Consider the following 12,137-nt stretch of genomic DNA (forward strand, 5'->3'; position numbering starts at 1 on the left):
TTAAGCTCAACATTTCGATAAAGTTTCAATTTTATTTCTTCCTATTATAAGCTCAATGGCTCAATGGCTGTAGGCTACGTGCGAATGTTCCAAAATTTAAAACACCTTTCTCAAAAGCGCACCACAAAGCACACCACATGCACACGTGGTTCTATGTGACAGAGATGAAAATATCTGTTCGAAAGTAAGAGGGGAGATCTAAAGATGCATCAACTAGCATGAGTTACTAATATGACTAGGATAATGCCTTTGGCTGCCTGACAATAAAATAATGTGGATTTGAAAACCAATAGAACATGACAAAAATGCTGGTTTCAATGTCATATTAAGTGTTTATAAAATAATTCCCTCAAAATTTCTATGTTCCTATTTTGGCTAGGCTACTTTGAAACAAGGTAAGACATGCTTCATAAAATGACATAAAACTTCCAGGTTTAAAACAATTACGTTTATGGTTAAAAAGTTTCAAAATGCTGACCTCTCCGCTCAGATTCAAGGTGGGTGATGTGCTGTGCGCAACAGGCACTGTCCTTTACTCTCCGGACCGTTTGATCTGAACAAACCGTGCCTCAAGTACAGAATCAAGCCCTTAAAGGTTAATGTTAATTATCCTTCATTATATTTGTCAAACATGACTGGTGTTTAGCCTATATTTATGGAATTAAAAGGCTCATTAAAGTTTGGGTACATTTTCTAAGGCCTCCCTCATGTCATTATCGGTTTGGACATGAGGCTGTAGCCAATATGCATATAACCTACACTTTGACCTGTAGGCTTTGTTATTTATGTACATTAAAAATTTGGTCTCTCTGATCGAAGTAATTGTTTGATATTGTGATTTTTATGTATTTTTTTTACTAGTCCATTCGGACAACTTATATCTACACTGAGTGTATAAAACATTAGGAACACCTTCCTAATATTGAGTTGCACGCCCTTTTGCTCTCAGAACAGCCTCAAATCGTCGGGGAATGGACTACAAGGTGTAGAAAGCGTTCCACAGGGATGCTGCCGGCCCATGTTGACTCCAATGCTTCCCACAGTTGTCAAGTTGGCTGTGTTGCAGTGTTGCAGTTCTTGACACACTCAAACCGGTGTGCCTGGCACCTACTACCATACCCCGTTCAAAGGAACTTAAATCTTTTGTCTTGCCCACTCACCCTCTGAATGGCACACATACACAATCCATGTCTCAATTGTCTCAAGGCTTAAAAATCCTTCTTTAACCTGTCTCCCCTTCATCTACACTGATTGAAGTGGATTTAACAGTTGACATCAATAAGGGATCATTGCTTTCACCTGGTCAGTCTATGTCATGGGAAGATTGGTGTTCCTAATGTTTTGTACACTCAGTCCAACATTTCTTTTTATGAGAGGACACGCGTTAATGTCGAGCCCCTGGATGTCAGAAAATCCTCTGAGTAAAGCAGAGATAACCTGAGGCTTATGATGAGACTGAGGGTGGAGGTCACGTACCCGCCACATATGTCCCGGGAGTACTCTAAGGAGTAGCTGCGTGTTAGCTGGGAGTGGCTGATCGCCTCCATGGTCTGGTTGGGTGGGTGGTCATGCAGGGAGGTGGCCCGTAAAATAGGCAGGCTGGGTGTGGAGAAAAGGGAGCCCTGGTCCCCCTTGTCCTCCTCACCCTGTCCCATCTCTGACGGTCTGTCCTCAGCCTCTCCTCCCTCAGCTGGTCCCTCCATAGTCTCCGCCTCCTTTCCCTCTCCCTGTTCACGCTCCTCTTCCTCCATCTCCTCCTCCTCCCTCTCGTCCAGTACCCAGGCCTCTCCAGACTGGCCCTCCCCAGGCTTACGCTCTGCATCCTGGATGGCTTTCTGGTACAACTCTGAGAAACTCCTGGAGCCATCAGAGACAGAATATACACCGACAGCATGTTATTACTGAGGAAATATTCATACTTCCCTTTTTAAGCATTCCGTTTGTTCAGGAATGATACAATCCAGTAAGCAAAATTACATTGAAAAGACGTCTTTGCCAGACGTTGAAGTTAGGTTCATTTTAGGTGCTGAATGAAAGGTGAAAATACATATTTTCCGGACATTGAAAATACGTATTTTCTGGACGTTGAAAATACAACTTTTCGCAGACGTTGAAATCAGGTTCATTTTCAGTTCTGAATGAACGTAGAAAACGCGTAATTTACAGACGTTGAAAATATGTATGGCCAAATTTCAACTGCACATACATTCTAAAGGAAGTAAGCGTTATATCACAAGAATATACTTTTTTCCTCTTTCTGTCACATGCACTCAGGTTAGCTTTTTCAAAAACTTTACAACTGGCAAAGATGATGTTTAATGTAGTCCAACCTACTGTATATAATAAACCAACAGACCACTTCAACTACAATATCATTCTCAGTAACGGTTACAGAAATGTTTTTTTCTTGTTATGACTGTGATATGTTGTTGGTTATATACCTTAGTAGAAAGCACTAACTGTAAGTCATTCTGGATAAGAGCGTCTGCACTGCTGTAGAGCAAAGTAGAGTAGAGTAGAGTAGAGTAGAGTAGAGTAGAGTAGTGTAGAGTAGTGTAGAGTAGTGTAGAGTAGAGTAGAGTAGAGTAGTGTAGAGTAGAGTAGAGTAGAGTAGAGTAGAGTAGAGTAGAGTAGAGTAGAGTACGGCATGATATGGTACAGGACAGTAGAGTTTAAGTCAGTAGAGTATAGCACAGTAAAGTTTAATTCAGTAGAGTACAGTTAAGTAAAGTCCCGTTTAGCTCAGTAGAGTACATAAGAGTAAAGTAGGGTACAATAACAGTACATTATACTGTACTATACTCTACTGTGCTATACTGTAGTCTGTGGATGTTGAAATCCACACCAAAAAAAGTCAAACATTTTAAAAAACACGTCTGCGTCGGTTCGTGCTTAGTGGGAGTGTTCTAGAGCAGTACCTCCGAGCCAGCCGGATGAGGAGGATAAAAAAAGAAATACTTATGAAGAAACATGGAATCTCTTTGAAATCCAAGAAGTGTCATTCCCTATCACAAGATGTGACAACATTGTAACAGCCGCCACACTTTTTGGGGCTGATGTTGAACATGACTGTCAAAGCAGCATCCACTATCTCTCTAGATATTTCCACTAGCCGGTTTGACAGGTATGTGGTAAGCAAAGTTGTGAGGCTAATATCCTGTTAAGTGTTCCCTTTCCTCTATCTGAGCAGTTCCTCCTTCACCAGGCTGCAGTAACACTGGAACACTGGCGATCTGGCTGACATTAAAAAGATGTTGAGGGTTCAGCTAACGGCCACTACCTGGGCCACTATCATTAGAGGCCATTAGAGCCATTGATTGGTGGTTAGCCAGTTGGTGGGATACTGAGTACAGCACGCCATAAACAACAGAGTGAGCTGTAACCCTGGCATGGTGCCTCCCTGGCCTACTAAATGAATATGTTCCCCTCAGCCCTCCCTCCTCCTCCTCCTTTAACCCCTCATCCCCTCATCAACATTACTCTTCACCTACCACACTACTAAAACTCTTTACAACCCTGACCCCCATCCCTCTCTCCATATCTGCCTCTCCCCTAATCCTTGCCATGTTACCCTCCCCTCCCCACTGTCCTCTATCCCCATCCATCTCTCACTCCCCCTCACCCCCCTCTCTGACCTGCGGGGCTTGCCGTTCTCGTCTGGAGGGATGACGGTGATGTGGATCTTGTGGGCAGTGCGGAGCAGTCTGGCCCTCTCCTCCGGCCCCAGGTGCACCAGGGCGTGACCACACAGCCGCACCACCCGCGCCCCCAGCTGCAGACCCCCACTCTCCGCATAGCCGAACCGCTGCAGGTCCGTCACAAAGCCCTCCTCGCTCATCAGGAAGCCTGGCTGGCCCACCCCGTCACGCAGCGGGGTCACCTCCCGCGCCTCACAGCCCCGCGTCACCAGCTGAAGACAACAACAGGACACAGTGAGTTGAATACAGTTATTGGAAGAGAAACCATGATGCGATAACACAATATGAGCAGTGGTGTTTGAAAGCCTTCCCACTCACCTCTAGTCTCTGCACCATCTCCCGTATCTCCTCTGCCTGGCTGTCCATCACACTGATTGACACTGCCTCCCCCCTCTCATAGAAGATATCCAGGCAAGGCCCGCCTATGGCCCTGCTGTCTGTCACCGCCTTCCAGCCAATCACGTCGCGGCAGCAGCAGTTGAACACCACCCTCCGTGTGTATCTCTCGATCAGCACCACTGATTCAGCTGAAACCCCCAGTAGACAGGGCAGCTTTTGTCCTCCTGTCTCCTCCTCATTCCCACTGGTGGCCCTCACAGCCCAGACTAGCGCTCCAGCACTGTGCAGCTCTGCCCCCTTGGCCCCCTTCAGTTTGTCTTTGCGTTTGCCCCCCAGGGACAGCAGGGGGAACTTGGTGGAGGAGTCGATTGGTGTGGTGGTCACGTAGTTCTCTGCCAGGTCCTTCAGGTACTCCTGTCGTGTCCGGGTGGCCATGGAGCGGAACTTCTCCGCCTTCTCTGCAGCGTTCTCAGCGTTCACCGCCTTGGCCAGCAGGAAGTCTCTGAAGGCAGCAGAACGGGGGAATCGAGCACCCTTAGGGAACAGAGGCCCGAATAACGGGATGTCTTTGGAGCGTGTTACCGCCACCCTGGGGGAGAGAGAGGGTAAAAAAATCATAAATCCAACCCCATAATCATAGTCTTGCAGCACAGTCCTAGTTTTGATACCCTTGTAAATACAATGTGACAACAGTAAACATGTTGTTACACCTGTCATTTCTGATTGATAATGCTGAAAGCAGATAAACATACAGAGAGAGTTGTGGAGCAGCCAGGGACAGCGGTACAGCAGGACACAAACAGAGACAGTTGTGGAGCAGCCAGGGACAGCGGTACAGCAGGACACAAACAGAGACAGTTGTGGAGCAGCCAGGGACAGCGGTACAGCAGGACACATACAGAGACAGTTGTGGAGCAGCCAGGGACAGCGGTACAGCAGGACACAAACAGAGACAGTTGTGGAGCAGCCAGGGACAGCGGTACAGCAGGACACAAACAGAGACAGTTGTGGAGCAGCCAGGGACAGCAGTACAGCAGGACACAAACAGAGACAGTTGTGGAGCAGCCAGGGACAGCGGTACAGCAGGACACAAACAGAGACAGTTGTGGAGCAGCCAGGGACAGCGGTACAGCAGGAGAGAAGGCTCTTATCTCACCTGTAGTAGGTGTGGTCAGAACAGGACTTTTCCACCTGGATGATGATGAAGACATGTTGGAAATGGGAGCGAATGGCCTTAGGAGTGAATGGCAAAGCCCCTGGCTCCTGGAACACTATGGTCACTATGTCATTCCCAATGTGCCTCTTCCTCAGCAACTACAGTACCAGAGAGAGAGGGGGGGGGGGGGGGGGGGTTAGAGGTAGTCAAGAGAGCTGTTAATACATTTTGGTTATTTGATCCACTAATGATCATGTGCAGTTCAGTGTTACTTATTTGTATGTTGTCGTGTTTCCAAATCACTCCACCAGAAGAGCTGACAGATGTGAGCGGCTCTCCAGCCTGACTGCCAGCCAAACAGACAGAGTGGCAGTAGCTCAGTATCTATAGTGTATGGGCAGACACAGCATGCTTTTAGAGTGGGAGTTGGACATAGAGACGCAGAGGAACAAGTCATTTGCCTGCCGTGCTTGTTGTGCGACATTCCTCGAGCGGGGAAGCCTTCATTTGAATATGGGGAAATGTGTAGGTTTTAAAACCAAAGAATAATGTTACCATAAACACAGAATCAAGGAGATTATTTTTCATACATTTTCGCGAGGAATGCTGCTTATTCTCTTCAATATTTGCCAAAAAAATACCTAACTATGCCTAAGAATCTCCGTTTCTGATCATTTTTGATGAAAAAGGACTTCCTAAACAACCATGTTATCACATTATCATTACAATGCCTTCAAGTTGTCTGACTGGGTTTCCTTAGCGTCCTGTAAAGCAGTGTGTAGTGTGTATGTGTTGTGTGTTGTTTGTTACCTGTTGTGTGTTGTTGGCCGTGTAGGGCAGCATGGTGGACACATGGAACATGACCTCATAGTCCTGGTAGCGCGTGTAGAGGGACAGGATCCCCGTAGAGTCCGCTGTATGCACACACAGGCACGCACGCGCACAGAAAGGTTTACACACGTCGCTATCAGCCTCGTAGCTAACAGAGCTAACAGAGAGACAGTCTCCAGATAGTGTAAACACAGACTAAAAAAACTGTCAGTCTGACTTTAGGTGCTGAGATTACACAGTGATAGACAGTATTAAGATAGAGGACACACACAGTGACTATACAGCTTCTCCCAATACTGCTACAATTACACAGTGTTAGATAGTGTTCATCTTATGTGTTTCCTAACCCCTGATGCCCTGTGACTCAATATATACAATGAACAAAAAATGTAATGCAACAATTTCAACGATTTTACTGAGTTACAGTTCACATAAGGAAATCAGTCAATTAAAATAAATAAATTAGGTCCTAATCTATGGAATTCACGACTGGGAATACAGATATGCCACTGTTGGTCACAGATACCTTAAAAAAAGTAGGGACATGAATCAGAAAACCAGTCAGTATCTGGTGTGTCCACCATTTGCGTGACACATCTCCTTCACATAGAGTTGATCAGGTTGTTGATTGTGGCCTGTGGAATGTTGTCCCACTCCTCTTCAATGGCTGAGCGAAATTTCTGGATATTGGTGGGAACTGGAACATGCTGTCGTACATGTCGATCCAGAGAATTCCAAACATGATCAATGGGTGACATGTCTGGTGAGTATGCAGGCCATGGAAGAACTGGGACATTTTCAGCTTCCAGGAATTGTGACAGATCCTTGTGACTTAGAGCTGTGCATTAGCATGCTGAAACATGAGGTGATGGCAGCTGATGAATGGAAAGATAATGGGCCTCAAGATCTCATCACGGTATCTCTGTGCATTCAAATTGCTATTGATGAAATGCAATTGTGTTCGTTGTCCGTAGCTTATGCCTGCCCATACCATAACCCCACCACCACCATGAAGCACTCTGTTCACAACGTTGACATCAGCAAACCGTTTGCCCACACAACACCATACACGCTACGCTGTCTGCCATCTGCCCGGAACAGTTGAAACCAGGATTCACCTGTAAATAGCACACTTCTCCAGCGTGCCAGTGGCCATCGAAGGTGAGCATTTACCCACTGAAGTCGGTTAAGAAGCCGAACTGCAGCCAGGTCAAGACCCTGGGGAGGACGACAAGCATGCAGATGAGCTTCCCTGAGACAGTTTCTGGTAGTTTGTGCAAAAATTCTTTGCTTGTGCAAACCCACAGTTTCATCGGGTGTCCAGGTGGCTGGTCTCAGACCATCCCGCAGGTGAAAAAGCCAGATGTGGAAGTCCTAGGCTGGCGTGGTTACACGTGGTCTGCGGTTGTGAGGCCGGTTGGACATACTGCCAAATTCTCTAAAACAACGTTGAAGGCGGCTTATGGTAGAGAAATTAACATTACATTCTCTGGCAACAACTCTGGTGGACATTTCTGCAGCCAGCATGCCAATTGCACGCTCCCTCAAAACTTGAGACATCTGTGGCATTGTGTTGTGTGACAAAACTGCACATTTTAGAGTTGCCTTATATTGTCCCCAGCACAAGGTGCACCTGGGTAATGATCATGCTGTTTAATCAGCTTCTTGATATGCCACACCGTCAGGTGGATGGATTATCTTGGCAAAGGAGAAATGCTCACTAACAGGGATGTAAACAAATTTGTACACAACATTTGAGAGAAATAAGCTTTTTGTGTGTATGAACAATTTGGGGGATATTGGGACCAACACTTTACATGTTGCATTTATATTTTTGTTCAGTAGATATCCTGCCCGTAGATAACGTGTAGATAGTATGTATGTGCAGTGCTCACTCTTGGTGTCCAGCTGAGCGCGGTACTTCTCCCAGCCTTTCAGCTTCACTCGCTCCCCCAGCAGGTCCAGGAACTCCTCGAAAGCCGGCCCGGAGCTCTCGTTGTTGTACATGTCCTCCTCAGAGCTCTGGCCGGCACGGCAGTACATCACCCCCACCTTCCTCTGGAAGTTCAGCTGGAGAGAGAGAGAGATTTTCATCAACTATTGTGTTTTTGCTAATAACCATGGCAGCCCAGAACTTTTAGAATAGATGCACTGTACCTCTCTGAATGCCTGTTCAAGTTCAAGTGATAGTATCTGAATGGACAGATCAGACACATTTCTCTGTAGAGGTTTACGTGAACCATCTAAAAGAGTATCCTGATGGATCTGACATCTTACTGGCCATGCGCAGGACACTGAGAGGGGTCAACCCAGGGTGGGTCCTACTCACCCCCTGTTCGTCCAGCTTGAGCAGGGTGTCTCGAACCTTGGGCGAGGTGGAGGCCAGACGCAAGCAGTGGAGGTTGAGCTCAGGGATGATGAACTCCAGGAGCCTCTTGGGAGACAGGCCACGCGGGGTGGTGTGGCGGGCCGCTGATGGCACGGACTCCTCCAGGATGGAGCCTCGCAGAGTCTTCAGCTGGGAGGCAGGGAGAGTCCCGAGGGGTGTGAGTAGATGGACAAATGTGTGCAATAATAGTAAGTATGGGTATATGTGAATGGGGGTATGTATTCAGAAAAGGATCTAGAAGTCTGTCAATACTGTGTACTCATATTGACCTTGAATTTGTAGTGTAGACTGACCTCAGTGGTTCTGAAGATGATTCTGTAGTTATACTGAGCTCCACTGGACCCCTCCTTCTCCTCTCTACGGAAGCTGATGGCCACTGGACCCAGGCGGTCATCTATACCAAAGAAGTTCTGATGATCTGAGGAGTGGAAAGAAATATCCCTGGAACACCGTTGTTGACGAACACAAACAGCCTCAATCATTTATTGAGGTAAAGCAAACATGATCTTTCACACACACCGATGCAGCACTCACCTTTCATGTAGAAGTATTTGCGGTAGTAGTGGGCTCCCAGGTCTGCGTGTTCTATGAAGTAGTTGCTCTTGCCCTGCTGTTGGACGTGGCTCTCTCTGGGTTCCTCCAGTACTGAGACAGCATCATTGGGGTTCCTCAGGCTCAGCCACAGACCCCCTCTGGCCTGCGTATTCCCCAGGCCCGCCCGCTCCTCACCCCCCATCTCGTTACGGAAGTGGGGGCAGCTGAGCAGCAGCTCGTTGTCGTTCCCATCTCCCTCGTCCAGCAGACACTGGTCAGGGTCCTCCACAGCCCCACCAACACTACCCCCACCCTGCGAGGGGGAGGAGGGTGTGGCCTGGGTGAGGGGGCGCATCGTTGAGGCGGCCGACGCCCCTGAGGTGATGTTCTTTTTGCGGCCGATGCTGTCTCGATTGCTGGCTGCTTCCAAGAGGTCAAACAGAATGCTCTGAACATCATAGTGGGCAAAGTTCCTGACCCAGGCTCCGCCTCCCAGGTTGTCATAAGGACCTGGTTGGGGGATCTGTGGGGGTGAAGGCTTGGCCTTCTTGCTCAGCCCCTCAGGCTTGGGGGGCTTGGCTGGTTTTGGGGTTTCTCCTGTGGGGGCGGAAAGAGCCCTGAAGAAGCCGTCTGGTTCTGGGGGTGTTGCATGCAGACCCAGCAGCAGGAAGGGGTCTTTGAAGCGGAGGGCGTTGGGGCTCAGAGCTCCCTGGTCGTCTGCACTGAGCTCCTGTGTTCCTGACAGACCTGTCTGTCTCTCCAGTGAGGAGAGGCTGCCATACTCCCTGTGCAGCACCACCCCTGAGTCCCCCTGAGCCCCGGCACCTGCCTTCTCCCCCACCGCCCGTGTGGCCTTCCCTCCCACCTTACCAGAAGAGTCCAGGTCACCCAGCGTCACGTCACTGTTGCTTCTCTGCATGATGTGTCCTCGGCCCACTGACCTCAGGTTCAGACTCACACGGTTCGGGGTAGTAAGGCTCTCCCCATCTGCCCCCTCCCCGTCCCTCCTCGGGGGCCACTCCCCTGCCAGCACCCGCGCCCGTACCCCACCGTCCCGCTTAGAGTCAAAGTTGACCGTTGCCAGAGGGGGTCGCGGCCTTTGCCGGCAGAACTTGCGGAGGAAGAGGTCGTCAGACTGCATGGTGCCTCAGACTCTGACTCCAATCCTCCAACTATCTCTCCTCACTTTCCCAAACCGGATGAGTAAAGGTACTACACGTGTTCCTCATCCACATTCAATAACAAAATGCAGAGGACTATTAGCTGACAGTTATGTCCCACAGTCAGATACAGTTATATGTTTTAAGTCTGGAAAGCGTACACCCATTCCAAGTTATTTTAGGACGTTCTCCAGCTCTGCAGATGACTACGATTCTGGTGTGCCCCAGTTTTGGTTTGGTCCCGTTTTGGTTTGGTCCAGTTTTGGTTTGGTCCTGCTGGTAGAATGTACAGAGGAGAGGAGAGTTAACCATGAGAAGAGCCCAGCGCTTTATCCCCTGTCATCCATTCTCTTTGGATGACAGAGAGGCACTGGTCACCTGTGCACAGAGACAAAGCGACGGTCATTGACCTCAGACACCCATCTCCCACCCATACTGCTATTATCCTTCCTGACACCTCAGATTTCATTCAATCACTGAGGTTTTGTTCAATGGTTGCAAATCAAACTATACACCAGTGTTTTTTAAGCCACTGTGTCAAAACATTATCCTGAAATTCGAATGCATTTCTTTTCAACAATGACGCATAGAAATCGAAATAGGCAAACAAGCAGCTCTGACGTGTGTTGTTTTGTTCTGTATTGTTTTACCTCTCAATACTTGCATTATGATTTTTTTCCTTTGCAAAAATAGCTGCCAAGCAGTCTTATGTGGCCCACCACATCCCCTCTACGGACAGTCACAATAGAACACTGCAGGAAGGGGGAGGTGGCCTTCCTGTCCTAAAACAAGTTAAGAATAAAGTAGTAATAAACATAACAATACTGGCCAGCCTGCCAACAGAATAAGACTCCCTCTATCTATCTCCTACAGTGTCTATTTTGAACACAGTAGCCTGCTGTGTGTCTAAGACAATATTCCCCTCTGAGACATTAAAGTTCATCCTCTCCTATCATATACAATCCCCAGAGAAAGCAGAAACATTAAACGCCACCGGACTTGTAAATCCACACAACCCCACACATTATCTGACATCCCAACTGTAACACAGCCTTGCTTGTTCATTTTATTTTATGGTCACATTTGCTCATAAATTGTCATATCCCAGCAACTCTCTCTCTCTCTCTCGCGCTCTCTCTCTCAATCAATGCAAGTCAATGGTACCTATATTAGCATTTTCAAAATCATGTCCAAATCATCTATAAGCAACTCCTTTGAGTTACACAATCAATGTTGAGATACTTTAGGATGATTTGGACCAGAAGGGCAAAAATAAAAAGAGTGTCTGTACATCAAAACCTCAATTTAGTGAGGATATTAATAGTGAGATGTCCAATGTAATTTTGTTCCAATATTTGATTTATTTAATTAAAATATGACACTTTAGCTAGACTTTAGCTTGTAAGAGTCAATTAAATAAAAATGCCAAAATTAAACGTATAAAGTGGATTTTAACATACTAATCTTCAGGGGCCATTTAGTCCCATAGAGGGAGGCTTTTTTTATTGAATAACATAACAAAATAATTGTTTGCCTAAGGATAGCCTGTACGTAAATATATGTAAAAAAAATCTGTCTCGAAATGAATCAAGGTACCCTACAGTAAATGATAGAGTAAGACTTCCGTCAATAAGTGACAGGCCAGTCATTATCTACACTTATTCTAAACATCCTAATTCTTTCTCATTACAGACAATTTGTTTCAGGTTAACTCACAGGCGAAAATAGTTTGTTATCAAATGAATTTCCTCGGTTCCTGGCATCCCCTTTCTTTGTTCCCTTCTCTCTGGTCAAATTGACGTCAATCATACGATATCGGAAACCAGTTGGTCTTTAATACAAATATTAGATTCTTCTACATTCTAAAGGCTGCTTCCTGTCTCGCTATTTCTCATGCATCTCCTGTCTCGAGATGATTTGCAGCCTCGAGAGCAGGTGCAGCGACGCAGCTCACACTCATGTCTCCCGGTGCGTGTTAGCACAGAATGCTGCAGAGATGTTGAGGTGACTGGTGAGTGAGGGAGTAATCT

At 47.1% G+C, this 12,137-nt stretch overlaps 1 protein-coding gene across 7 annotated transcripts in view; it reads right to left on the bottom strand.

Moving 5' to 3' along the window:
• LOC106603123 (signal-induced proliferation-associated protein 1) overlaps window positions 1-12,137 on the bottom strand; it is a 42,788-nt gene that overhangs the window by 12,712 nt on the left and 17,939 nt on the right. For 4 of the 7 annotated variants that reach the window (XM_014196390.3, XM_014196388.3, XM_082974488.1 and 1 more), the window contains exons 2-10: window positions 8,948-10,383; window positions 8,707-8,831; window positions 8,354-8,542; window positions 7,920-8,094; window positions 6,004-6,107; window positions 5,194-5,351; window positions 4,017-4,626; window positions 3,636-3,910; window positions 1,477-1,857 (exon numbers count right to left, since the gene is read on the bottom strand). In XM_014196390.3, the coding sequence (XP_014051865.1) occupies window positions 1,477-1,857; window positions 3,636-3,910; window positions 4,017-4,626; window positions 5,194-5,351; window positions 6,004-6,107; window positions 7,920-8,094; window positions 8,354-8,542; window positions 8,707-8,831; window positions 8,948-10,088 (3,158 nt within the window). In that variant the 5' untranslated portion in view covers window positions 10,089-10,383. Of the gene's footprint in view, window positions 1-1,476; window positions 1,858-3,635; window positions 3,911-4,016; window positions 4,627-5,193; window positions 5,352-6,003; window positions 6,108-7,919; window positions 8,095-8,353; window positions 8,543-8,706; window positions 8,832-8,947; window positions 10,384-11,823; window positions 12,080-12,137 lie in introns of those variants that run through there. The other 3 variants (XM_082974486.1, XM_082974487.1, XM_082974485.1) reach the window with 3 other exon arrangements.

This window comes from Salmo salar, chromosome 04 (genome assembly GCF_965601325.2).
Source record: "Salmo salar chromosome 04, fSalSal1, whole genome shotgun sequence".
Classification (NCBI taxonomy): Eukaryota; Metazoa; Chordata; class Actinopteri; order Salmoniformes; family Salmonidae; genus Salmo; species Salmo salar.